The sequence below is a fragment of the Rhinolophus sinicus genome, chromosome 13 (genome assembly GCF_057876585.1).
Source record: "Rhinolophus sinicus isolate RSI-liver-muscle chromosome 13, RSI-T2T, whole genome shotgun sequence".
NCBI lineage: Eukaryota > Metazoa > Chordata > Mammalia > Chiroptera > Rhinolophidae > Rhinolophus > Rhinolophus sinicus.
In genome coordinates this window covers 51,524,717-51,550,128 of record NC_142513.1, presented here as the reverse complement: position 1 = coordinate 51,550,128, position 25,412 = coordinate 51,524,717, and the positions used below count along the sequence as shown (strand labels likewise).

Genomic DNA, 25,412 nt, shown 5'->3' with positions numbered 1-25,412 from the left:
TCTATTACCATTTTGTAATTTTGGTTTTCAGTCACGTCTTCACTGTTTTGTTTTTTTAGACATTTTATATAAAATGAGAAGATAATTTGAATTTCTGGACGATACCATTTTGCTGATAAGATTTACTTTTGCTAAAATCTTGTGAGAATATTTTATTAGCATGCAGCTGGGTAATGACACTAGGTGCATAGGTCAGATTACCTTCATTGAAGCAGGAATTGAGATGATTTGAAGCTATAGCCCATCTTTGTGTGGCCTGGTCTATTTCTGGCTAACCTTTATAGCTGGGTGTAGTCCTTTGGATTCCTTCCAGATTCCTGGTGTGTTTACTGGGGCTATTCCTCCTTGGCAGGCGCTGAATCTAATTTTTGTGCCCCTACCCATAGGTCGCTTGACAGCCAATAATTTAAGAATCTACAAAGGACTCTAGGGGGAAAATGAGTCTAAAGGCTGGTCTCATCTGTTTCTTCCAGATCGCAGCCCTACAAATTCTTACTGTCTTGGCAGTTCTCCAGTGGTTTTAAACAGATTACTTTTTGTGTTGCTGTTCTGGTGGTTCTTAGAGGAAGGTTGGTTTGAAGCAACCTACTACTCCACCATGGTCAAAAGAAACATGCTCAGCTATGTTCCAGGATTCAGAATTTTGCAGATTATACAAGATAATACAGTGCATATACTTTACAGGTGTCAGCATTAATATCTCTGCAGTGAAATGTATGAGTCTTTGTCTTGCCTCCTCCAGTGCAGGTTTTCATAATGAGAATTGGGTGTCACGTGTGCGATTAAGGAACCTGATTTGGAGTAAGCGAGCTTCTGTTGTTTTCTATTGCTGTCTGTTGAGAAAACAGACATTCTGCAGCACACCTGCTGGTGTGATTGGTTCCCACCAGTGACCAGCCACCTTTCAGTTCCTCTGATGTTCTCGCTTCCTCTTTTCATGGGGCTTTTGTACATGCTGTTTTCTTTGCCTGGTACATATACCCTCGTACTCAGGTTTGCGTATGAGACATGTTCTCAGGCAGCCCTTCCCTGACTCATGAATGTAGGTCAGGTGAACGAACTTCGAAATTTTGAATTGTACAAGCTCGTTTATATGATGGTTTGATTAATGTATTTTCTCCTACTATCCTCTGAACTCTGAGATGAGAAAACTTTGCCTGTTTTTCTTGACTGTGTTATCCTATGTGCCTTGTTAAATATTTGGAAGTACATTTTTTGTAAGTAGGTGATCGATTAATAGATTATCAGTTGTTAATAGATGATCAATTAATGTTTGTATGACTGAAGAAATAAAAGAATGAACGAGGGAAGATATGTAAGAAATTCCAGGGTAGTGATGAGAATGGAAAAGCTCCTTGCTTTTGAGCAAAAGCCAGATTTCATCAAACACTGGATTTGTACAGCACAATTGAAGTTTTATAGATATACACGTATAATATTTAAAATACTTCAGTCAAATTCCCCTGAGAATTTATTATTGTAACTGTTTTAGATTTGTCCCCCATTCCTTCATAAATATTATGGAAGTTTTGAAAGCACTAGGTTTTTGACACACAACTGTCATTTAGAGCATGGCAAATTATATCATTGCCAGTCATTCTAGTATAGAGGTAAATGAAATAGGAAATCCTTGTTTTTGAAGGTTTCACAGACCCAGAGGAAAATGGACTTGGAATTTGTACACCCATTCCCATAGAGTGAGGGCCTCTTATTTATTCTACCAATGGGAATTGGTTTTGGCTTCACCGGGAAATGACATTCCAATTGAATCTTGCCCAATAAAGGAGGTCATTAAATAGCTAAAGGATTAGTATTTCATTTAAGTGCATATTATTAGGTCGGTGCAAAAGTAATTGCAATTACTTTTGCACTGACCTAATAAAATGGAAGTATATAGTGGATTGCTAAATAGTAAATTTGCTGGTGGCTACAGCGATTTGCAAGAAGAGTATGAAAAGGCAGATTGGGGCGATGCAGATTAGTATAGTAGCCCATCTTTTGACATGGGGGCGATCAGAAGCTTTTAAGGATATTCTACAATGTTTAAGAGGAATTGTTGTTGGAGCCAGACTCCCTGAGTTCATATTATAAGCTCATTCACTTACTGTGTGACCTTGGACTCAGTACTTAATCTCTCTGCCTCAGTAACCCTATTTATTACGTGAGATGACGAGTATAACGAACACAGAGGATTGCAGTTAGGATTGAATGAGTTAAGACAGATCAGATACTTAGAAAAGTGCCTGGCACATAGAAAAATCTCAGTAAGTGTTGGCTCTTGCTGTTGCTATTATTAGATGCACTGAGAAAAACTCGAAGGTCGTAATTGCACTCTTTTAGCCAGAACGAGAGGCATGAAAAAGAGTCAAGAGACATTTTAGGGGGAAATGTTAACAAGGCTTCAACTTCTTTATTCATTTATGTAACCAGTAATTTCACCTAGTAATGCTGGTAACTTGCAGCATAAAAGCAGCTTTGAAAATTGTATAACATTTACATCATTCGCAAACCCACAGAACTTAAATTTTCTAATTTGTGTTTTCTTTTAGATCTTACCGAAAATTTCACCTGGAGCCCTTGGACTAGAAGAAGCTGAAATAATAGAAGCTGTGTACAATGCATTAGGGTATTGAAGAAAATTAAATTTTGAATTAACTATTTAGAATATAAGGAAGGAAAGGTGACTGAAAATGGGGCGGAAGAAAATACAAATCACACGTATAATGGATGAAAGGAACCGACAGGTAAATGAAAATTTTAATTTACCTATTTAATCGATGTAAATATTTTTTTTTTTTTTACGAAAGGAGCGTAAGATAAAATGGTTGAATTTTTCTTAAATTTAATTTCAAGTCTAAATATTTTTATTTCCAGACTAAATTAAATATTTTCGCAATCCAAAACTTTTGGCTTTTCATTGTGTGCTTTAAAGAAACTTTTTTCTTAGTTGAGAAATCATATGTGTTAATTATAAAAAACAGGCAAATAAGAGAAAAGTAAAGTACCACAGTTCCACTATATCCATTATGTAGATTTTAGATTTATCATATTTAATCTTCTGTATACTTGATTGTGTTTGATTGTTAGTTATTTATATATTGATCAATATTTTAAATCATCACCTCTGTCTTCATAAGTAGGTAATACCTGAGTTAACTACAGCTATCAATGCATGTGTTCTGATCAGTTAAATTGTCTAGTTAACCAACAAATAATGAATTATTTTTACAACTCTTATGACAACTATTCTAAAACATTTATGTATATGTCTCGGCTTTAAATGATAAAATATATTGAAGTTGATTTTCACTATAAATATCGGTAAACTCTTACAAATTCAAGATAATTATAATGATACTGATATATGAATACCAAAGTTCTAAAAATTTAAAGCAAGGGTTAGCCAACTGTGGTCTATGGGCTGGCTGGCTGTCTTTATAAATAAAGCATTATTAGAACACAGCCACGCCCATTGGTTAATATATTATCTGTGGCTGTTTTCATGTTACAACAACATTGTTGAGTAGTTACCCCACAGACTGTGTGGCCCGTAGGCCTACAGTCTTTACTCTCTGACCCTTGAAGGGAAAGTTTGCCGACTCCTTGGTTGAAAAGAAAGGAGGAAAAATAATTTCATAGACTATTGTAAATGAACTACTATTCGAAGACTATGCAGGAGGGAGAGATGCTGTGTCTGGAAAGGTTCCATATCAGTTTCAAGAACAGCCGGCTTCTGGAAGCTCACCAGGGACAGAACAGCACGGAAGGTGTTTGCTGCAAAGTCCTTGGAGTAGTTCAGCTGGTAATAGGAATATGATTGGAGATGAAGCCCAGTGGAGCAGCTGGCACCGAAGTTCGTGGCAGTGGGGAGGGCTGCCAACAGACTGAAGTGAAGAGGCCCTTGTTTCAGCCCCTTAGGTTCCTTAGCTAAAGTGGAAGGTTCACACAGTGTGATTCTTTACAAAGGTGGGTAAAACAGGAAAGACCGACAACCAACCATACCATCGTTCTAAGGAATGGTTCTCAGCAAGGCTGCAAATAAACTTCCCTTCACAGATCTAGGATTGCACCGTGTAGAGGAGGCCAGGGGGCCTGCTTTGTGAATACGTGCAGTGCACATGTCAACTGGAAACCCTGTTGGGGAATGACAGATGAGCAGAGACTAGCAAACCACACAGACCCCCTGAGCTCGCCTTATCCCGTAGAGTTATATTGAAATCTAGCATAGATACATTGGGCCTACCCGTGGGAAGGACTCCACGTGTTTATAGGGAAAGGGGAGCTAGGAATATGTGACTGTGTAATGCAACTTTTGAAGGTAAGGAAATGAGCTGGTTAAAAAGATGGAGCCTGCCGCTCTAGTTCAGCAACTAGAATTAGCCGGTTCCTACTTTGAATTAACTGTAAGGCAGCTTCTTGCCAGGCTGCGAAATGGGGCAGGGGGATCCGAATTTCTCCTCAGGTGCTTTTGGCAAAGAAGGCAGAAGAGATACAGAAGAGGGACTTGGGCAGTTTATTTTTCAGATCAGGCACAGACACAATTGGTCAAAAACTGCAAGGGTATCTGAATTGTACTGACTTTTGATTTTGTGGATTCTGATTTAAAAGTTTCATTATTCTTGCATTCAAAGGGGACATACTGTTTTTATGCAGAAGAGATGTCATTTTGTTCCTTCACATGTGAATACCTACAATAGCTGAGCTGAGGCTCTGGGAACTCCTTAAAGTATGTAGTGTACGTAGGAGATTGAAGTATGTGGCAAATAGAAGAAGGACGTGTAGGTGATGGGAGAGTATGGAGAAAACACAAACTCCTGGGGCAGGGGGAGGTCGCTCAAGGGAGCCGTTACTGAAGGAGGTAATAGCAAGTAGAGAGCTGAGTTACCGGAGGTTTGGAGCTAGTAGGAGAAAACCACACTTCAAGTCATTGGAATAGTATTTCCCTAAATAACCTTCCTCCCTCTCTCCCTCCCTTTCTCTCTTTTTTCTTTTACATTTTTTTCTGGTCTGTAGGTGACATGCTACCTGTTTTAGTGGTTTGCCCGTTTTCTGCTGGGTTGTTGATCTTTTTTTCTTAGAAGTTCTTGACATACTTTAGATATTAATTCTGTATTTTATGTGTTTCATTCAGATAGTATCTTTCAATCGTTACGAAAACACTTTGTAAACACTTTTATGATAGGATTTCCCGTAGTGTTTTCTAGCGGTTTATATTGCCTTTACAGAGATTGCGAACACTTTAAAATGTGTGACGGCTGCTTTATTTCCTACATCCTGGTCAGTTTCTGTAAAGGTTCCAAGTGGACTTGAGATGAATGTATATTCTTTAATTGTTGGATGTAGAATTCTACGTGTTTATTAGGTCAGTGTCATTTTGTGTTCCAATTATCTGTCTTCTTTGTGCTTTTTATTGTCTTTGGCTCATTGAGCCTGTGAATACTTACACTTACCACAATGGTAGATCTGTCAGTTTCTCTGTTTTACTAGTTTAATACATATTATTTTATATATTTTGGGACTATTCATTAGGGTCATATATTAGTGTTTGTTATACCTCCTTGGTGAATTTTTCAATATATGTTGGCTCTCTCTCCTCAATAAGGCAGGTCTGTCTTAAACCTGCTTTGTCTCACATTTATGTAGCTACACCTTTCTTTGGCTAGAATTTTCCTGGTAAGTCTCATTCTGTCCATTGCTCTCCACCTTACTCTATCCTTATGCTTTAGGTATATCTTTTGTATATAGCATGTGGCTGGACTTTGGTTTTTTTGGTTCACTCTCATAATATTGCTTGACTTGCCAGTTTAGTTGGATTTTATTCTTTGTCCTCTTTTGTATGTTTGGACTGTTTTATACCATCTTAGTTGATTATTTCAATTTGTCAGAGGGCCACAGGCATCAATAAAAGTCACAGCTAATCATTTCACCCCTTATATCCTTAAAGATTGCAGCTTTACACTCAGTCTCCCAGGGGAAAAAGCCCTGGAAGAAGATACTTTCTCTGAATGGAAATCTACCAACCTTCACCTTGAAGGTTTTGCGTAAGAGTGGTTGGGAAGTCAGGGACACAGGTTAGTTTGTCCCTATGTGTTTGTGATGTCCCTCTATGATGCCCGGATGTTATCTGGAGGACATGTCTGCACAGCACTGTTGCCAATCCCTGTTGTGAGGTGACAGGCATTGAGTGTCCCCAGCATGGAGAGGAGAGGCACAAGCTGAACCCAAACGGTTCTCTTAAAAATGGTCTTTTCATAGCCCCGCTGGCTGTTTCTTAGGCTGCAAGCCTCCATACACGGTATGCACTACCCGCTCAGTACAGATTCCAGCGTAACACCTGGAGTTCCTCATACCTTTCTCCGCTCTTTAGGATTCATAATACTTCTAGTTCACTGGGTTAATTTGGGGGGAGGTAGATACGGTGTCATTTTCTTGTCAGGAATCAATCTGCTGTTTTTTTAAAATTGTAAAAATTAGTAGTATATTCTGTTCGGTAATCATAATTTTCATGGTTATTTAATCGCAGATCTAAATTTAAAGGATTCATTGATTATCACCAGTTCTTTACTGTGGTTTTTGCATTTTTTGGTTGTTATTTTTTGGTTTATGGATTTACGGAGCAAATTTTTTTAGCACCACTCAGTACCATGCAGCATTTTAGAAGCTGAGTTTGCAGCATTGACCAAAATTGAAAAAAATCCCAGTGTTTTTCAATTTATATTCTACTTAAATGACTGGACTTTTGCAGCAAGTAGTTTTGTTTGTCTTTTAAGAAGGGCTCATGGGGGTTGTATTTCCTGAGTATTTTTATGTTTGAAAATGTTTGTTGCCTTTATACTTGAAGCATAACTCAGCTAGGTATAACATCCTAGGAGCCCATTACTTTTCCCCAGAACATGGTAGAGGTTATTTCAAGATTTTCTGGCTTTGAGTGTTACCATAATTCTAACGTCAGACAGAGATTTGTTTTTCTCTCTCTCCTCCTAATAACTGACTTGATGTACAATACCTTAACCGAAATGTTCCATGAGTTTGATTATTTATCATGTTTTTGTAGGAAGGGTGTGGCTTTTCAACATTTTATTTTTTAACAAATATTTTTACTTTTCCAATTGTTCTGTGGTATTTTGGTATATTTATTATCTGTCCACCATACCCAACAGCTTTATTCATTTTAACTTTTTATCTTCTGTTTTGATTCTTTGAGTTTCCTTGTGGCTATACTCTGTTATGATTTGATCTTTTTTTTCTTTTCTGAGTCTTTTTTGAGTGATGCTATCTCACTTTTTAGATCATTCAGTTATCTTTTATATCTTTGGCAATGATATTACATGCAAGTTAACAAAAAATGGCTTTTCTGTAAAATTCTTTTTTTAGTTTTATATCACCTGACATTGTGTATTTAAAACAGGGTCTTTACTGGTTTCCCTCCCCCTCTCCAACCCCCCATTTCTTTCACTGCCTTCCCACCCTTCTGAATCTTATAGTGCTAATCAAAGGACACTTGGCTACCCCTTCCAGCACTGTGACAGTGCCACTTCTGTGAAAAAAAGCGATGTGAATTCTCCGAGTCAGTTCTCATTTTCATTTGAATGTCTCCAGTTTGGTAGGTGGAAATTCGTAGTTTGGGGGCCTGACTGTTTTCCTTGAAGAAAACCCACTGTCATTCATTCATTCATTCATGTTTTGAGTGAGTTTGAGTGTAGTAAACATGGTTTTATTCTTCCATTTTGAATTGAAAAATAAATTTCTCTTGAAATTACATCAATATAAAGAATTTGTACCATTTTAATGGTATTTATATCTTCATCTTAAAAATAGTAGTTGTTTTGGAATAGTGAGTTGAATATTGATATGTAATTATGTAATCAGTATTCTTTAAGTAGCCTAATTTTAGGTTGTGCTACCTGCGTCACGTGAAATTTATGAACTGTAGCTGTATTATAATGACTAATTACCAATATCCTAATTAGGAGGCGTTAACTGACTATCACACTTACATGTCTTATAAAACTGATGTCTAGAAGGAAAATTTCTGTATGACAACCAAAAACATCTAATTGAAAACTTTAAAATTGAGGCAAAATGTAGACTCTGAAGGATTATTTTCTGCTTTGTATCTTATTTCGTTATATCTAATCTTCTGGAGAGAATGGTCTTATCTTAAGCTGTAGTCAGTACATAGACCCCCTTATCATGGGGATACATTTCGAGACCCGCAGTGGATGTCTGAAACTGTGGCTAGTACCAAACCCTCGCGTAGCCTGTGGTTTTTCCTATGTGTACATTCCTTTTTTCTGAAAGGAAGCTTCTCCTTGGCATATCCAAATCACCAGCATCACCACTCTTGCACTTTGGGGCCATTATTAAGTAAAATACTCCTTTCAACACAAGCACTGGGGTACCGTGCCAGTGGCGCTGATAACCCAGAAGGCTACGAAACGACCCCAGGCAAGTAGCCCGTGCAGCACGGATGTACTGGACGGAGGGAGTAGTAGCATCCCAGGAAGGATGGCGCGAGAGTTCATCACGCCAACAACAGTGTGCCATTTAAAACTTACGACTTGCTTATTTCTGGAATTTTCCATTTAATATTTTCAGACCACACAGTGGACCACAGGTAACTAAAACCTTGGAAAGTGAAACCATGGATAAAAGCGTTTTATTTCTGTCTTTTGGAAGAAGAGACTGGAGAGGATTGGGATAATTTCTTAAATGTTTGGTAGGATTCATCAGGAAACCCATTTTGGGCCTGATGCTTTCTGTTTTGGAAGGTTATTAATTATTGATTCAATAATAGACAATCTGAATAAGCCTATATCTGTTCCTTCTGTGAGTTTTGGCATATTGTGTCTTTCAAGGAATTGGTCTGTTTCATGTAGATTATCAAATTTTAGGCATAGAGTTGTTTATGTTATTCCTTTGTTATGTTTTAAATGTTTGTGGGATCTGCAATTGAGTTGTGATGCCCCTTCTTTCATTTCTGCTATTAGTACTTTGCGTCTTCTTTTTTTCTTAATTAGCATAGCTAGACGTTATTGATTTTATTGATTTTTTTTCAAAGAACCAGTTTTTTGTTTTGTTGATTTTTTCTCTATTGATTTATTTTCAATTTCATTGATTTCTGCTCTAATTTTTATTTTTTTCCGGCTTACTTTGGATTTAATTTGCCCTTTTTTCCTAATTTCTTAAGGTGGTAGCTTAGTTACTGATTTTAGATCATTCTTCTTTGCCGGTATATGCATTCAATCCTACGGGAAGCCTTTTGAGCATTGCTTTTATTGTATCCCACAAATTTTGGTAAGTTGTATCTTCATTTTCATTTAGTTCAAAACAGTTGTTAATTTCCCTTGAGAGTCTTCTTTTACCTTTGTATTATTTAGAAGTGTGCTGTTTAATTTACAAATATTTTGAGATTTTCTAACTATGTATTTTGATTGATTAATTCTATTGTCACCTGAAAGCACACATTGTACGATTTCTGTTCCTTCAGATTTGTAAGCTGTGTTTTATGGCCCAGAATGTGGTCTTAGCATTGACTAAGCCTCTCTGTGTGAGCTTAAGACTGATGCGGACTCTTCTCTTACTGGATAAAGTAGATGTCGATTATATTCAGTTGATGATGGTCCTTACTGATTTTCTGCCTGTTGGAGCTGCTCTCCAACATTCTGGGTAGAGGGGTATTGCTGTCTCCTGCTCTAACAAATGAATTCATCTATTTCTCCTTGAGGTACTTACTACCAGTTTGCCTCCCATATTTTGACCCTCTGTTGTTAGATTCACACTTTAGGGATTGTTATGTCTTCGTGGAGAATTGACCCCTTTTTATCATTATGGAATGCCCTTCTTTATTCCTGATAATGTCCCTTGCTCTGAAATCTGCTCTGTTTGAAATTAGTATAGTTACTTCCGTTTTTGATTGGTATTAGTAGAGTGTGTCTTTCTCCATCCCTTTACTTTTGCTCTTCCTGAGTCTTTATATTGAAAGTGGGTTTCTTGTAGACAACATGTAGTTTGGGTGTGGTTTTCTGATCCACTGACAATCTTTATTTGTAATTGGTGTACTTAGGCCATTGACTTTGTTTTTAAAGATTTTATTGGGGAAGGGGAACAGGACTTTATTGGGGAACAGTGTGTACTTCCAGGCCTTTTCTCCAAGTCAGGTTGTTGTCCTTTCAATCTTAGTTGTGGAGGGTGCCGTTCAGCCCTTTCAGTCTTAGTTGTGGAGGACGCAGCTCAGCTCCAGGTCCAGTTGCCGTTTTCTAGTTGCATGGGGCACAGCCCACCATCCCTTGCGGGACTTGAGGAATTGAACTGGCAACCTTGTGGTTGAGAGCCCACTGGCCCATGTGGGAATCGAACCTGCAGCCTTCGGAGTTAGGAGCACGGAGCTCTAACCGCCTGAGCCACTGCGCTGGCCCAGGCCATTGACTTTTAAAGTGACCATTGATGTTGTTGGATTAGTATATACCATATTCGTGTTTTGTTTGTTACCCTTGTTCTTTATTCCTACACTCTTTTTTCTGCTTTTTGTGGTTTTAATTGGGCATTTTATATGATTCCATTTTCTCTCCTTTCTTAGCACATCAGTTATACTTATTTTTCACTCTTTTTAAGTGGTTGCCCTACACTTTGCAATATACATTTGCAGCTAATCCAATATAAGCTTCCCAGGTAGTACAGCTGCCTTATAACAAAGTATTTCTAGCACTTCCTTTCTATGCCTTGTATCCTTGCTGTCATTCATTCCACTGTGACCTAAGCTGTAATCATGTAATACATTGTTGCTGTTATTTTAAACAAACTGTTACCTGTTAGGTCAATTAAGAATAACAACAATAGACTGTTCCTAATTTACCTTCACGTCTTCCTTCTCTGACTCTCTTCCTTTCTTTATGTAGAACTGGATTTCTGATCAATATTATTTTCCTTCTCTCTGAAGAACTTCTTTTAAAACTTCTTTCACAGCAAGTCTACTGGCAACGGATTCCATCAGCTTTTATTTGTCTGAGAAAAATCTTTATTTCTTTTGAAGTATAATTTCTCAAGCTGCAGCATTTTAGGTTGGTGGTTTTTCTTCCCCTCGACACTTGAAATAAATCACTCCACTCTATCTCCTTGCATGGTTTCTGAGGAGAACTTGAATGTAATTCTTATATTTGCACTTGTATAGAGAAGGTGTTTTTTCCCTCTGGATGCTTTCAAGATTTTTTTTTTTTTTATCTTTGATTTTCTATAGTTTATGTGTTATATGCCTCAGTATTATTTTTGGGTTTTCAGGGAGTTTCTTGTTTGCTTGTTTGTTGTTTGAATTTATCCTGCTTTGTGTTCTCTGAGCTTTCTGGATCTGTGGTTTGGTGTCTGACATTAATTTGGGGGAAATTCTCAAATGTTATTGGTTCAAATATTTCTTCTGTTATTTCTCTTTCTTCTTCTGGTAGTCACAGTTTCTGTTGCCATATCCTCAAGCTCAGAGATTGTTTCCTCATCAGTTTCCAGCCTGCTAATGAGCCCGTCAAGGACAATTCTTCATTTACGTTAGTGTTTTTTATTGCCAGCATTCTTTTTTTTAGAATTCCCATCTCTCTGCTTTACCTGTCCTTGCATGTTGTCTGCTTTACCCAGTAGAGCCTTTTGCATGTTAGTCATAGTTATTTTGAATTGCTGGTCTGATAATCCCAGCATTCCTGCCATAGCGGACTCTGCCTCTGCTACTTGCTCTGTTTCTTCACACTGTCTCTTGCCCTGTAGTATGCCTTGGTTGAAAATCAGATGTGATGTGCTTGCTAGGTGGAAGGAAGTTTAGTAACTAGGCCGTTCGTGGTGTCAGGTGAGGGGTGGGTGGAGCGGAAGCGTCCCGTAGGCCTGTATGGGGGTTCAGGCTTTGGTGAACCCCTAATGTGGACTGTGTACTGGTAGGTCCCACACGGCTTCAGGTGGGATAGGAGGGCTGGAGGGAACTGCCGTCGGGTTTCCCCTTTCTTGGTCAGTTAGGTTCTGGTACAGTAGGTGGTGTTGAGGGCAGACCTTGGTAAGAACTGAGAATGGCTGCTTTTGCCTTCTCCCTGCTGGAAGCACAGGGAGATTTTCTCTCATCTTTACCATTAGGACCCGATAGAGGACCTGAGGGAGGTGAAAGCACAGAAGTATAGGTGTGTCCCTCTAAGACTGGGCCCGTCTGCAGTTTTTAACTTTCAGACTTGTCCACACTGAGCCTCCAGCAATTCAGCAATGACAGTGCAGGCTTTCCTACCCCCGGTGCTGGTTTCTGCTCGTGGCTCCCGTAATTTCTGATTCTCGGTATCTGCCTGTCTCTGCAGTCTGGGGGCAGAAGTTGCCCTGTGAACTCAGTTCTCTGAGGGATCTAAGAAGAGTTGTTGATTTTCAGTTTATTCAGCCTTTTTTTGTTGTTAGGTTGGAGCGGCCACTTCCATGCTCCTTACGTGCTGGAGCAGAAACCAGAGGCTCATGGCCTTGCACATTCAACGATGAAACAAAGGCATGCCTAAATGTATATAGTGTGCAAACCTTTGCAAGTACTTGGGGTTTGAAATATAGAAGGTCTTTTAGAGCTAGTGCAGCCAGACTTTTTAACTTCAGAGAATTATATTTGATGAGCCCAGATTTGATACAAAATCAGAAAAACTGGTTAGATGAAAACAAAATATATCTCAGTTTGTAGAGGCACTGAGTTTTGTAGGTTAAGCCTTTAGTCCTGTTTTTTTTTTTCTTTATAGAGATTATAATCCTGGAGTAAAATGCTAGTTTAAAAATAACATTTGTATTTATTTTTCCTAATACTGAAATAGCTTTATTAATACTGATATTTTAAAAATTATTTAAATTTCATAACATAAATTAAATCGGTAATATGTTTCACGTACCACAATTTATAAGCCTATTTCAAAACAAAGATTCACATTTATAGGAGGAATTCTTAGTAATCAAGGTAATGGCGAGTGATGGGAAATAAGGTCGGATAGATGCAGGCCAGATCATTGCTTTTGTTTGCTTAATGAGTTTGGCTGTCACTTTCAGTGCAATGACAAATTCCCACTTACACATTTTGATTTATATTTTAAAAATCTCACTCTGGCAGGTGTGTGGCAAATACTACTGTAGGTGAAGTAGGAACTCCATTGAGACGATTATGTAAATAGCACATATGAGAGATGACATACGTTAGCATAGGGTGGTGTGGTGTAGACGGAAGTGGGTAGAGTTGGCACAATTTGCTAATGGATTGTGCAGGGTAGATTATTGGAATAAGAGGGATCAAGGGTAACTGTCGGGTATTTTTGCTTCATTTTGTTTTGTTTGAATGGATAGTGGTGCCATTTGCTGAAAGAAGAAGACTGTGGAAAGAGCACATTTGTTGTTTTTAAAACTCCTGCAGCCGGGTGCCTGCACTTGGCAAGGGCTGTGAGGGCGAAGAGGGGGAGGAGCCAAGTGTGAAGGTCCGGGTTTCAGAGGGAACAGCTCTAAGGCTGAGAAGCAGCGGCCCCTGAAGTAGGAGGAAAACCAGGGCCGGGTGGTGTCGTACGTGCCGGGGAGAGAAAGGGGAGAAGGAGAACATGGTAACCTTTGTCAAAAGCAGCTGAGATACGCAGTAAGACAAGAACGAAAAAGTGACCACTGACTTGAGTTGCGTAAACTGAAGGTTATTGATCATGATACTGACAAGTCTTAGTGGGACGTGGGGAGCAGAAGACGCAGCCGCCGAGGAGAGAACAGGTGGTGGGAAACTGGAGACAACTGTAGACGTTTCTGTCAAACACTTTTACCCTGAAGTAGAGCAAAGAGAAGGGGTGGTCATTTGAGAAGAAGTGTGGAATCAAAGGAGATGCTAGTGCATGTTTCTGTGCTTAGGGTCGAGTTTGATCTAGTAGAGGAAGGAAACCATTGACGGGGGAAGGGAGTGAAGCATATGGGAAGCAACAGGAACAGAACGGTCAGCATTAACAGCCATAAGGGAGAGTGTGGAAAGGTACGAGGTGAAGCGTCTGAACTGATAGATTTGGTGATGGCAAGTGAGATAGTTCCTGCCATTTCTATTTTCTCAGGGGTTTGAGGCAACGTTATCATCAGAGAGTGAATTCAAGGGACAGAAGCTGGGAAATAGTTGCCTTGGAGAGTGAGCTAATGAGACAGGCCAAGTTAGGATTGTCAGGCAATGTCGAGGGTTAGTTGGGATTTGTGATCATTAATTTAGAACACCAGGGGTGTGTGTGGGGGGGGGGGGGGTGTGCGCGCGCGCGCGCGCGCGCGCGTGTGTGTTCCCAGGAGGAGAGTGTGAGCTACTTGGATAAAGAAACAGGGCTAACAGGGCGTATGTATAAGGGGTCAGCCCTTGGTTGGGGTTGTCCAGGCAAGTATGTTAATGAGAGAAAGGTAAAGGAGTTACGTGTGTTTGCAAGGAAGTGAAAATTGTAATGGGTCCTGGAATCTAAAGAGGGAGGAAAGGGCATGAGAACAGATATCAGCACAGTGCTGAAGTAAATGATTGGGGGATTGATAAAGGTGAAAGCGTTTCTGGAGAGAGAGAGTCCGTGTGTAACACATGCAACTGGAGTTTGGAGGTACTGTGACTATTAGTGAGGGCAGAATTAAAGGTATGATGTGGGACATGGTGGAGATGGCTCATTTGGAGGTTGGGACATAAAGGAACTGAGACACCAAGGTATTGGCAGTGATTTTTTTCAGCAGAAGTCACCAGAGATAAGAGCAGGGCTAGAAGGAGAAGTAGTCAGGTAATACCTATCAGTGCACGAGGGAAAGGGCCTGGGGGCCACGTGGTGCCCACCACAGGAGGACTGATGGGTATATAAATTTCATGGCATGACCTTGAAAATATCTAGGGTTTTTGAAGGGGAAGGAAGGAAAAATAATTTAGAGAAGGCACTAGGGAGCGAAAAGGACATATTTTCCAGGCCATTGAGCATAGGAGATGTAATATTTAAAAAGAAACAACCGAAAATTAGTTCGAGAAAGAAACAGTTAAAGGACATAAGGGAATTTGCTGATCCGAGACTGAATTTCAGTGGGTGCAATGGAAGGGCTCGCAGCGGGGAGCATGGGTTAGAGTAATGGGTGTGTTTAGTTGTTCAGGGAAGAGTGTGAGTAATGATGAGTTACTGGAGGAGGAGACCCTTGGGGTTCCTCATGGCAACCATTTTAGGCTGGATGATAAGGGGCTGCTGGTCAGCGGTTTCCTTCTCTGGTCCCTTGCCTTCTGCAGTGGAGTGACAGCCAAGGGTGAAGGGGGACCCCCGGAGGAGGCAGCTTTGCCAGCGCCCCTGGGCACATATGTCAGGACTTGTGTCCATAGGGGAGGAGAGGCTCGTGCAGCAGGAGGCCAGGAACCTTCTCCACTGTCCGGGTCTGACTCAGTGTAAAGAGGACTCCTCCTCAGGTGGCCTGTGTTCACGTGCTGCTCTTCATAAAACACACTTTGTTTTCCTTCGCTTGTCTAGGTCACTTTTACAAAGAGAAAGTTTGGACTCATGAAGAAAGCCTATGAACTCAGTGTGCTCTGTGACTGTGAAATAGCCCTCATCATTTTCAACAGCTCGAACAAGCTGTTTCAGTACGCCAGCACTGATATGGACAAAGTCCTTCTCAAGTACACGGAATATAATGAGCCTCACGAAAGCAGAACCAACTCGGACATTGTTGAGGTAACTATCTAGCAATGCCTGACCTACAGATCATTCTTTCACTGGATGAATAATGAACCGTCCGATTGCTTTTTACATCCAAAGTATCAGTTACAGATACATGTTTTCTCTGAGCCGTTTCTTAGAAGGATCTAAAGGTTGCTGCATGATGACCCACTTATGTTATAAACATCGCCTATTCGCTGAGACAAAATAAACTAGGCTGTTTCGCTATAAACCCAATATAATCTCCCATTTCATCTAGGATTACTCATTTCATGAGTTTGTAAATTAATATTCTGAGCAACTATCAGTTTGGGCAATATGAAGTTTCCGTTTTAATGTCTGAATCATTTCATTATGTCAGTGAGTACCCACAACTCCAAACGCTAATGCAATGAAATGAAAATGGTGTAAATAATAGTTCTATTTTGTTCGTAGTGCTTTAGTTGTGGGGGAAGGATGTCCTCAGTTTCTTTTTTTTTAAAAAGTACACTGCTGCCCTTTAGTATATCTCGCATTGGGCCAACCTAATGAAGTGAAAAGAAAGGAAAGGGATCTTTAGAATGATTTCTATCTATTCAGAAATGGTGTTTTTAAACCAAAACCTTCAAAAAGGAGAGTTAATATGCTCCTCCTTTAATTCTTTTCTGCTGCAAAATCTTATAAAAGGTAACTTCCCGTGGATATTTCTAATGCAGTTTAAATTAGCCTCATATTTACTTTCGTCCTGTTTTGTTTATATTTAGACATTTTGCTTCATTTTTAGTCTAAATTTTTTTCCCCACTATTTGAAAGATATGTAGTTTGGCTTAGTTTTGTAATATCAGAAAACTCTTTCGCTAAATTAGGTATTTCCTTGGTGAAAGTACTGAAACCACATGAAATGATACAGAACTAACTATAAAAGAAATGAAGTTCCAATCTAGATTTTATGCGAATAATTGAAAGTAAGGTAGAGGAAGATCCTTTATTTTTGTAGGAATCTAATTTATTTGCCTCCACAGATTATGTTATAGTTCTGAGAATGTGTTTTAAGTTTCCCTTATATTTCTCTGCCAGTAGTTTTTTATGACGCTCTGAGTGACAGAGATGCAATGATAGAAGACCCGTTGGATTCTAAGGGGTTAATTTGTTGCGGTAGGCTAGGTTCCAAGGCTTAATTTGCCTTTCTTGTCTGTTAAGGTCTTACTGAGTTAACCTTGCTTCTCAGACAATGGTGGTCACACTTGGTAGATATTCTTCCACATGCAAAAGTGATGATAACTAGTCCTAACAAGTAGTTTATACACGTCTGAGTTCTTTTTATCAGCAGCGGTAAAGCAGCTACAAAGGTTGTGGTGAGCCACGTCACGTTTACCAGAGAGGAGTAAGGACAAATCCTTATGTAGAAAGTCCTATGGGCCAGACACCTTTTAAGTGCTTTACAAATATCTCACTTATGTTTAGAATACCATTGTATCCTTTTTCACGTAGTTTCCTTTCAAACAGTTGTAGTACTTGGAAGCAAACTTTTTGATGTCCGTTTGTTCATTAGACAAAAATATTTGAAGGGCTCCCATGTGCCGTGGACTCTGCATAGTGATTTTTTTTTTAGAGATTTCTAATTCAAGCTACAAGACTCTTTTTTCTACCCATAGTTTTGTAAGCCATTGAGATACGCTTTTATCAGCTGCAGATTTTAAATCTATAAACGTCTAACACGTTGGTGTGGTGTCTGGACTCTAGCCATCTCACGCGGCTGAGGACAGCAGCATTTAGTGGAAGCACCAACAGCTCTCAGTCAGCGACGTTTCTCTTTCCTCGGGCGACATGCTCAGCAGGGAAACTAACTGAAAACTTCCTGAACAGCTTTCCTAAGGCCTCTCACCTGGATTCACCGCTTTCCTGTTGCATAGATGTTAGTCTTTATGACCAGCAGGAGTTTACTTTCCCTCATATTACTAAATTGCCCCTTACTCTGGGATTTCTACAAATGGAGTCTTCTGTAGACGTTTCTGTTCTGGGGTGTCCTACACACAGGCCCTTTGAGGACGCACTGTGAAGAGAAGGGGGGGTGCCCCGTGTTGTTCACCCGCATAGTCTGCAGCATAAGGACGCACGGGTGTTGTGCCTGTGGAGTTAGATCTAGTGTGTTTTCTGGGAGCACCAGGGAGTAAATCATATTAGAGGTTGCGATGATAAACTGAGAGGAGATGTGATGTTCACCTTTCAGTTTTTAACCGTGGGAATTAGAAACCCCCCACAGAATGGTTTTCTGCGTTAGCTCTCCTTGTTTCTTATCACCTCGATTTTAAAGCTAGTTTCGTACAATTTTAATCAACTTGAACCTTTTCATTGAAGCTGATACAAATTATTTCTATGTAGCTGTTTTTTTAGTCAACGGCATTTACATATTTAAGTGGCATTTAGTATTTTAAATTAAGGGCTGCGGTGTCTCCTAGGATGGCCTATGTTGAGAAAGCTTAATATCTGAGAAGAGAAGCTTACACATTAGTAAATTAGGAGATTGTCCTTAAATTGAACCTTATTAACTGAATGTCTTTGAAATGGAGAGAATCATTGCTGTGTTTCAAATGACATCTTATTTGAAGATGTTTATACCCTGCTTTTTAGGAATGTGTTTACAAAAAATGAGTTTTACTACTTTATTTCCTATATTTCATTAGGAGGCATTCTGCAAAGAATGTCATCAAGGATGTACATTGTATATTTTCATGTGGTTAAGCATTGATTCAAAAATAAGTGGCAAACTTGTTTCGTGCTACAAACAGTAGTAATTTAATTGAAATATACAAAGAAAATGTTATAACCTCCACCCCAATTTTCTTTTTAGTAAATTAAGATTTAAAAACATGTGAACTGTATTGTGTAATTATATTAATAAGAATTAGATCTATCCTAGAGTATTAGAAACTAGAAATGAAAATCACCAGTCCAATTATTTATGCACATGTGTGTATATATATTGACTTTATACTAAATGAAAGCCCAGACCAACAGAAAGGTTCTGCATCAAAATAAATATTATACTTAAGGCATGAAGTGAGGATTTTAGCAGCTGCTACACAATAAATGCCCGAGATTACTTTTGTATCCATTTTTTTCCTTTCATTTTGTAAGAATAGGAAATATTTCTGCTCATGGTATTTTTAAAATAGCTATGACTTGGTGGCATTGGAGAATGTTCAGTAAATAGCTTATGTGGTGATTCAGGGCATCGCACTGTCGTTTTAGGATGTGAAACGGGGGCCATGGCCATTTAGCTGTCTTGTTAATATGTTGTGAACTAGTCCAAATAGAGGAGTTTTCTTCACAGGAATACTACAGTCCTGAAAAAAAAATTTCACTTGCATTATCGCATTTGATCTTCAGATCCTGGGGAAGTGTTTTCAGAAGTAGAAATTGAGACTCAGGTGAAATGACTTGTGCAGAGTCCTGTAGCCATTTAGTGGCTGCCCTGCGGTTAGAACCGGGGTGTTAACATCACCCCCTCCTTTGGCTCTGCAGTTTACGGAAGCCATTGGCGCCCTGGAACATTGCACCATAAATAGATAAGATTTTATACATATACAAGTACCAGTAATGTGTACCATGTAACAAACATGAATAAGTTTTTCTCAATAATGAACAGAAAATTAGGATAATTGCAATAAGATTAATAGGTAACATTTGTCAAGTATTAATACGACTTGGTATTCTTTCAAGGATTTTTATTTATCTCATTAAATCCCTCTATTATCCCCATTTTACAGTTGAGGCAATTGAGGCACAGTGATAAATAAATGGATTCTAAAAAAGAACATCTGCTTTTTTTGAGTCTTAATAATCCCTGCCTGCTTTCGAATGACAAAGGAATTTGGAAATCATATGTTAAAGGAAGATAGGGAATCGATGTAAGATGCACCTATCGGTTATTAAATAAAAACAGCTGGTAGTAAAAGTGACCGTTCCAGGCACGTGTTATTTAAAATCAGTAGTTCTCCAAGTGTGGTGTCCTGACCTGCAGCGTGAGCAGAGAACTTGTTGGAAAGCTAAGTTTTTGGGCCCCACCTCAGACTTACTGAATCAGAAACGTTTGAGGTGAGGCTGAAGCAATCTTGTATTAGCTTGAACTGACTTGTCCTAAGAGCAGTGAGACGAAAGACTTCAAGTTAACATGCAATCTCTTGGCAGTGGTGATCCAGCTTTTAAAATATTCTTATCCCTAAGAGCATCTCTCCTCTGAAGTAATGTCAAGCAGTGAGCAAGCACAAATTGTAACTTTCAGACCTTTTCGAAAATCAATTCAAAACAGTACGCCGATATTGTGTGTTGCAAACTGGGGAACACATTTCTAATGGGTTACCTCCCATTCAGTTCTGCACGGGTATAAGTGTATTTCGGGGGCCTGGGGGGAATGCGTGGGACATGGACTCCAATTCCCCAGTTGAGCAAAAAAAGAAAAACAAATAACTTGTGTCTTCTGAGATCATCTAGCGCTGACTTTACAGAACTGGAGGTGTCATTATGTTAAGGTTTTCTGACAGTGTTCTAATGTCCTCAGAGAACCTTTTTGAGCCCGTCAGTTCCCGCCCCCCCATGTTATGGATGAGGAATGGAACAGACAGGGAGTGCTACGAGGCTTGCCTAATGTTTTACAGGACAGCAGTGCAGCAGCAGGGAAAGGGAAAAAACAATGAGACATCTGAGGGCCGGCCCCCTGCCCTGTGCGTTTATTCCTAACAGCCTGAAGGAGCAGGGTGGTGATTCACTGGGTGAGGCTGCACTCCTCATGGCCCACCCCCTCTTCCCACGTGTCCTGCACCATCACCTCCCACGGCAATCACCGTAGCTCCTGTGATTTCAGTTTTACAGTTGTCATTTTGCTATGTGTGTGAATCTTATTCATCACACAATTACAGGTTTTCATTCATGTGCTTTTTATCAGGAACTATGCATCTCTATGTGCAAGTTTTATTTTCTTGAGGTCGGAATTTTCTCCACAGGTTGATGTTGCTATATAAACAGGAATGCATGGGGGAAAGAGCGCTGTGTGTCACTTTCTAATATAGCTCACATTTCTGTAATGCATGTCTTGTGAGTATTGACGGATGGACATCCCTCTGACCTTTTTATGTCTGTGTCAGGAATTAAGTGTTTCAGTACTGACCGTCAGATAAATTGTTTCTTTTTTCTCTGGAACTGCTTTGATACTTTGGCCAATTTTCTGACCAGTAAGGGAAGTACAGACGATTGGGAGTGTGGTCAAAGCAAACTCCCTCTAGAGGTGACATAGTCATCAGAGTCTTGTAAAGGACAGGGTTGGGGAGGGGAAAGGAGTAAAAGAAAGGTGTTCTAGGTCAGGGGGGAGCTTATGTGGAAATGAAGAGAAGAGACACAGCACGGTTATTTTATGGAGTTAAAATCAGCTGAGAGTAGCTGAAGTGTAGCGTGAATTGTGGAAATAACTGAGAGCTGAGAACTAAACCAGATCCCATGAGTTGTTGACACCCTCCTGAAGGTTTTGGTAGCTATTGAAAGAGTTAATATAATAACTGCCTAGGTTTTACTGTCTTGTATTTCCAGAGCTATAAATTGTGTTAGAATTGAACTGTAGTTTTCTGAAAGGGGTTGAAGAGAAAAGAGGAAGGGTAAAGGTGTTGAATGAAATGCATTATTTCTCCCTTTTATATCGATTGCGCTGATGTTTATCATGCTTTGTACGAGGCGCTGTGCCAGAGTATAGTGGTAACTGGATATATTTCTGCTGTTTTCCTAACAAGATGATGCGTTGGCTATTTTATTGTCTTACTACAGAAGTCCCTTTGTTGGATACGCTTCAATATCGATTCAAGACACTTAGAATTCCAAGATTTTGATGTTTCCTACCAAATATTAATCATTCAGCCTTTATTTATTTATTTAATATTACTATTAGAGCTAGAAGCTCGTTTAGAGCGAAAGACCCAGGGGACTTACCCTATGTAAACATTGTTCTGTGTATGCCTATAAGGTGAGATAATCTATATTTCAGTTCTCTTATAAAAAGGTAGCTAATGCAGACATGCAGCTTTTTTTTTTTTAAAGAAGCCTGGCCATTCAAACATGTAGTTTAAAGTTAAGATGATAGCTGTATAGTGTTCATACTTATTTTGAAGTGACTTTTGTAGCTTAGTTCTGAGAGAAAATCTATTTAGGGATCTACAGTGTAAAGAAAGAGGGGTGTCGTCTTGGCGTAGATTGATTAATTGCAATTCTATTTTTTAATGTACAATTATACAATCAGTGCTGTACCTGTAAACAATTCCAAATGATAGTGTGGACTTCTTATATTACATTGTATTTGGAGAAGTAAACATACCTTGTAATTTTGTTTGGTGAGTTGATTCACAACTTTTCATGTGTGCTTCGATACTTGCAGGTCGTAAGGATATTCTGTGAAGAATATTATATATGTAGGCACATTGGCATAGGATTCTATTTCTTTACTCAATATTTCTTATAGTTTCTTAGCAGTAAAACCCCAGAAGGTAAACTTTTAATATTGTTTTTAAATGTTAGTGATTATAACTTTGTAAGTAAGCTACATGCTTGAATCTTAGAGAATAAACCACAGTTTATTTATATTGGAATTTACCTCTTGTAATTCAACAGAGAATATTTTTTGCCATGCTTTGTTTTTATGGAATTTTTTTTTCATATACTGTAACTTTTTTTTCCCCCTTTGGCAATTTCTGGGCTTGTGTTATTATTTCCAGAATCTATCTTGAAAACCTAAAAAATGTTTATGTTCTGCAAAAAGAACTTAGAAATAGCAACTAGTGTGTATGCAGGAATTTTAAACTTCAGCTTGCTTTTTTATGCCATCAATGTTCATATAGGAGTATCTCATAATATTGTATAATTAAAATATTTTATTCCTATTTTCTACATTTGTATAGTTGAATTAAATTTTTAAAAATTGTCCTGTTACTTTGGGGTGTTAAAAACCCATCAGTCATGTTCTGTAACAGTAGAAAATAAGGGTTTCGGTGAGTATTTAGGCATTTTGTGAAAGATGTTATTATAATTCTCCAATCCTGTTATTTGATATTCACTTATCAGTAATTCAAAGTGAATTTCTATAATTAGTGTAATGAGCATGTCTTGGCTATTAACCAGTTATGTATTGAATGTTTATGGTACCAGGTGCGAAACTCAGTGTTTCATAGGAAGAGAGAACAGGATTCAGGTCCCAAATCGCGTGGGGTTTGCGGATCAACTAAAATAATGCATATGCACGCATTTTGAAACTGTTCCGTATTAGTTAGGTTGTTTCTGGTTGCAAGCAACAGAAGACCTGAGTGAAGCTGGCCTTTAAAATAGGGGTGTCTGTTGCATCCCATAAGAAAACCCCAGCCTTGTGGTAGCAATCAGCTCGGTGGGGCAGGCTCCAGTTTCTGCTTTCCCTCAGCACCAGCTTTGTCCCGATGCTGGCTTCCTCATGAGGACGGTGGCAGCTCCAGGCGTCACGTCTGCAGGCAGCATCAGCTGTGGCAGCTCTCTCCAGTAGAACTTCCTGCCATGATAGAAATGTTTTGTATCTCTGCTGCCCGACATGGTGGCCACCAGCCAGACATAGCTGCTGAGCACTGGAAATGTGACTCGTGCTACTGAGGAACTGAAATTTTCATTTTCATTGATTGTCATGTAAGTAGCCACACATGGCTGGTGGCTGCCATATTGGTAAGCGCTGATGTAAGGCATGAGAGACCAGTTGTGTCCCAGAATTCCCAGCAAAGTCCTAAAATCAATTCTGATTATACTGGTTTAGACGCCATGCCTCCACAAACCCCACTCCCAATACACTAATCGTGGTGGAGAGAGGGTGGAAGGTGCCAATTAGCTTATTCCAGCCAGATGTTCCAGCTGTCAGACCTATAAAGCTACAGTAATACAGAAAGTTTGGTATTTGCACAGGGATAGGCAGACATGTAGGTCAATGGAACATAATAGAGAGCTCAGAAATCGAACCACGTGTCGGGTTAATTGATGTTTGACAAAAGGACCAAGGTAGATCAATGACAAAAGGAAAGTCTTTTCAATAAATGGTGCTAGAAAAATTAGACTACATAGAGGGAAGAAAAAAAACACCCTTGGTATTTACTTCACCACATGCACACAATTTCTGTGGAGTAGTTTGCATAGAGGAGTAATAAAGCTAAGGCAGGCACAGATTGGGTGTAGATGACGGAGCGCCTGGGATACCAGGCTGTCGTGGCATTCGACATTTGTCCTGTGGGCATTGGGCAGAAGTCTTGGAAGTCAAATAATTGTTACAGGAATACCAATCTAGCAGCAGATAATCAGCATTCTATGAGAAGTTTCTAGCTTTTAAAAATACTAAGTTATGTCATCTCTTACTTACGGTAGGTTTTTAGTAATGTTGAGGTTTGTATGAAGAGGAACGCCATTGACTGGGGAAGGGAGATTAAAGTGGGGGGTGAGTCTGTGTTCTAAAGAAAATAGTCTGTGCTGCAGCCTATGCTTCTGGAAAAATCTCACAAACTGCAAAACTTAGGCAACGTTGTGTTCTGAGCAGTTTCCACCTCCAGGAAGATTATAGACCTAACTGTGAAAGCAAAGTTATAAAACTTTTTAGGAGGTAACATAGGAGAATAAATCTGTGATTTTGAGGTAGGGAAAGATTTCTTAGACAAGACAAAAATTACTACCATAAGGGATAACTGTAAAGGAAAAATTGATCAATTTGACTGTGATGAAATTAAGAACCCATTTTCATCCAAAGACAAGTATTAAAAAAAACAAGCCACAGAATGGGAAAAGATTTTTACAACGCATACAGTTAGCAGAGAGCTTATGTTGATTACAAATAAAAAATGACTAAGCAATAAGAAAAACAGCTCAGTAAAGAACTTGGCAGAGTACTTGACAGACACTTTACAAAAGAGAAAATGCAAATGGCCAGTAGATATGACATGTGCTTCGTTTCCTTAGTAATCAGAGGAATGCAAATTAAGTCCTCATTGCAGGTAGTAATATATATGATACAACTACTTAAAAACAATTTGATATTATCTAGTATAACGGAAGATTAAGAAGATTAACGTATTTTGTGAACTAACAATTCCACTCCTGAGAATTACCCTAGAGAGATATGTGCAGATATGCAATAGACTGTCTGCAAAAAGGTACATAGAGCATGTACAAAAAGGTACATAGAGGTGGAAGCAGCTCCAGCGTCCGTCTGCAGGAGAGTGGATGACTTTTTCCCCAAGCAGTGTAGTACAGTATTCAATGACGTGGACAGGGCAGTATGTATTGTATATGCGTATGTAGAAGACAGAGTGATACACTGCGTATAAAAAGGCACTACAGAATAATAGACTGCCTATTTTCAGGGATATGTATATGTGCGGTAAAACCTATGAAGAAAATCCAGAAGGTTGTCCTCCCCGAGTTAGGATGGTTTTACCTGGAGAGGGCAGAGGGGAGGGTTGTGTGATTGAGGGAGACAGAGGACCTGTGTTTGGATCTGATTAGAATTACAAGTGTTCGCTCTGTAATCACTGCATTTTATATAATTTTTGATGCACTCTGTGTATCGCAATTTTCAAAAATGAAATGCTTTTATGCATTTTCAAAGAGTCTAGGAAGAATAAGCAGTACCTTTCAAAATTGGAAACAATTACTGAAAGTGGGGGAAAGGAGCCCTTTTCTCATTTAACAAAATCTGAATAGTCTAAGTTCCTTGGAACTTAAGACTTATTTTTCCTT

General features: G+C 39.1%; 1 protein-coding gene across 21 annotated transcripts in view; it reads left to right on the top strand.

The window, feature by feature from the left end:
* MEF2A (myocyte enhancer factor 2A) overlaps positions 1-25,412 on the top strand; it is a 118,587-nt gene that overhangs the window by 49,405 nt on the left and 43,770 nt on the right. For all 21 annotated transcript variants that reach the window (XM_074317937.2, XM_074317944.2, XM_074317927.2 and 18 more), the window contains 2 exons: positions 2,550-2,744; positions 15,471-15,674. In XM_074317937.2, the coding sequence (XP_074174038.1) occupies positions 2,691-2,744; positions 15,471-15,674 (258 nt within the window). In that variant the 5' untranslated portion in view covers positions 2,550-2,690. The remainder of the gene's footprint in view (positions 1-2,549; positions 2,745-15,470; positions 15,675-25,412) is intronic.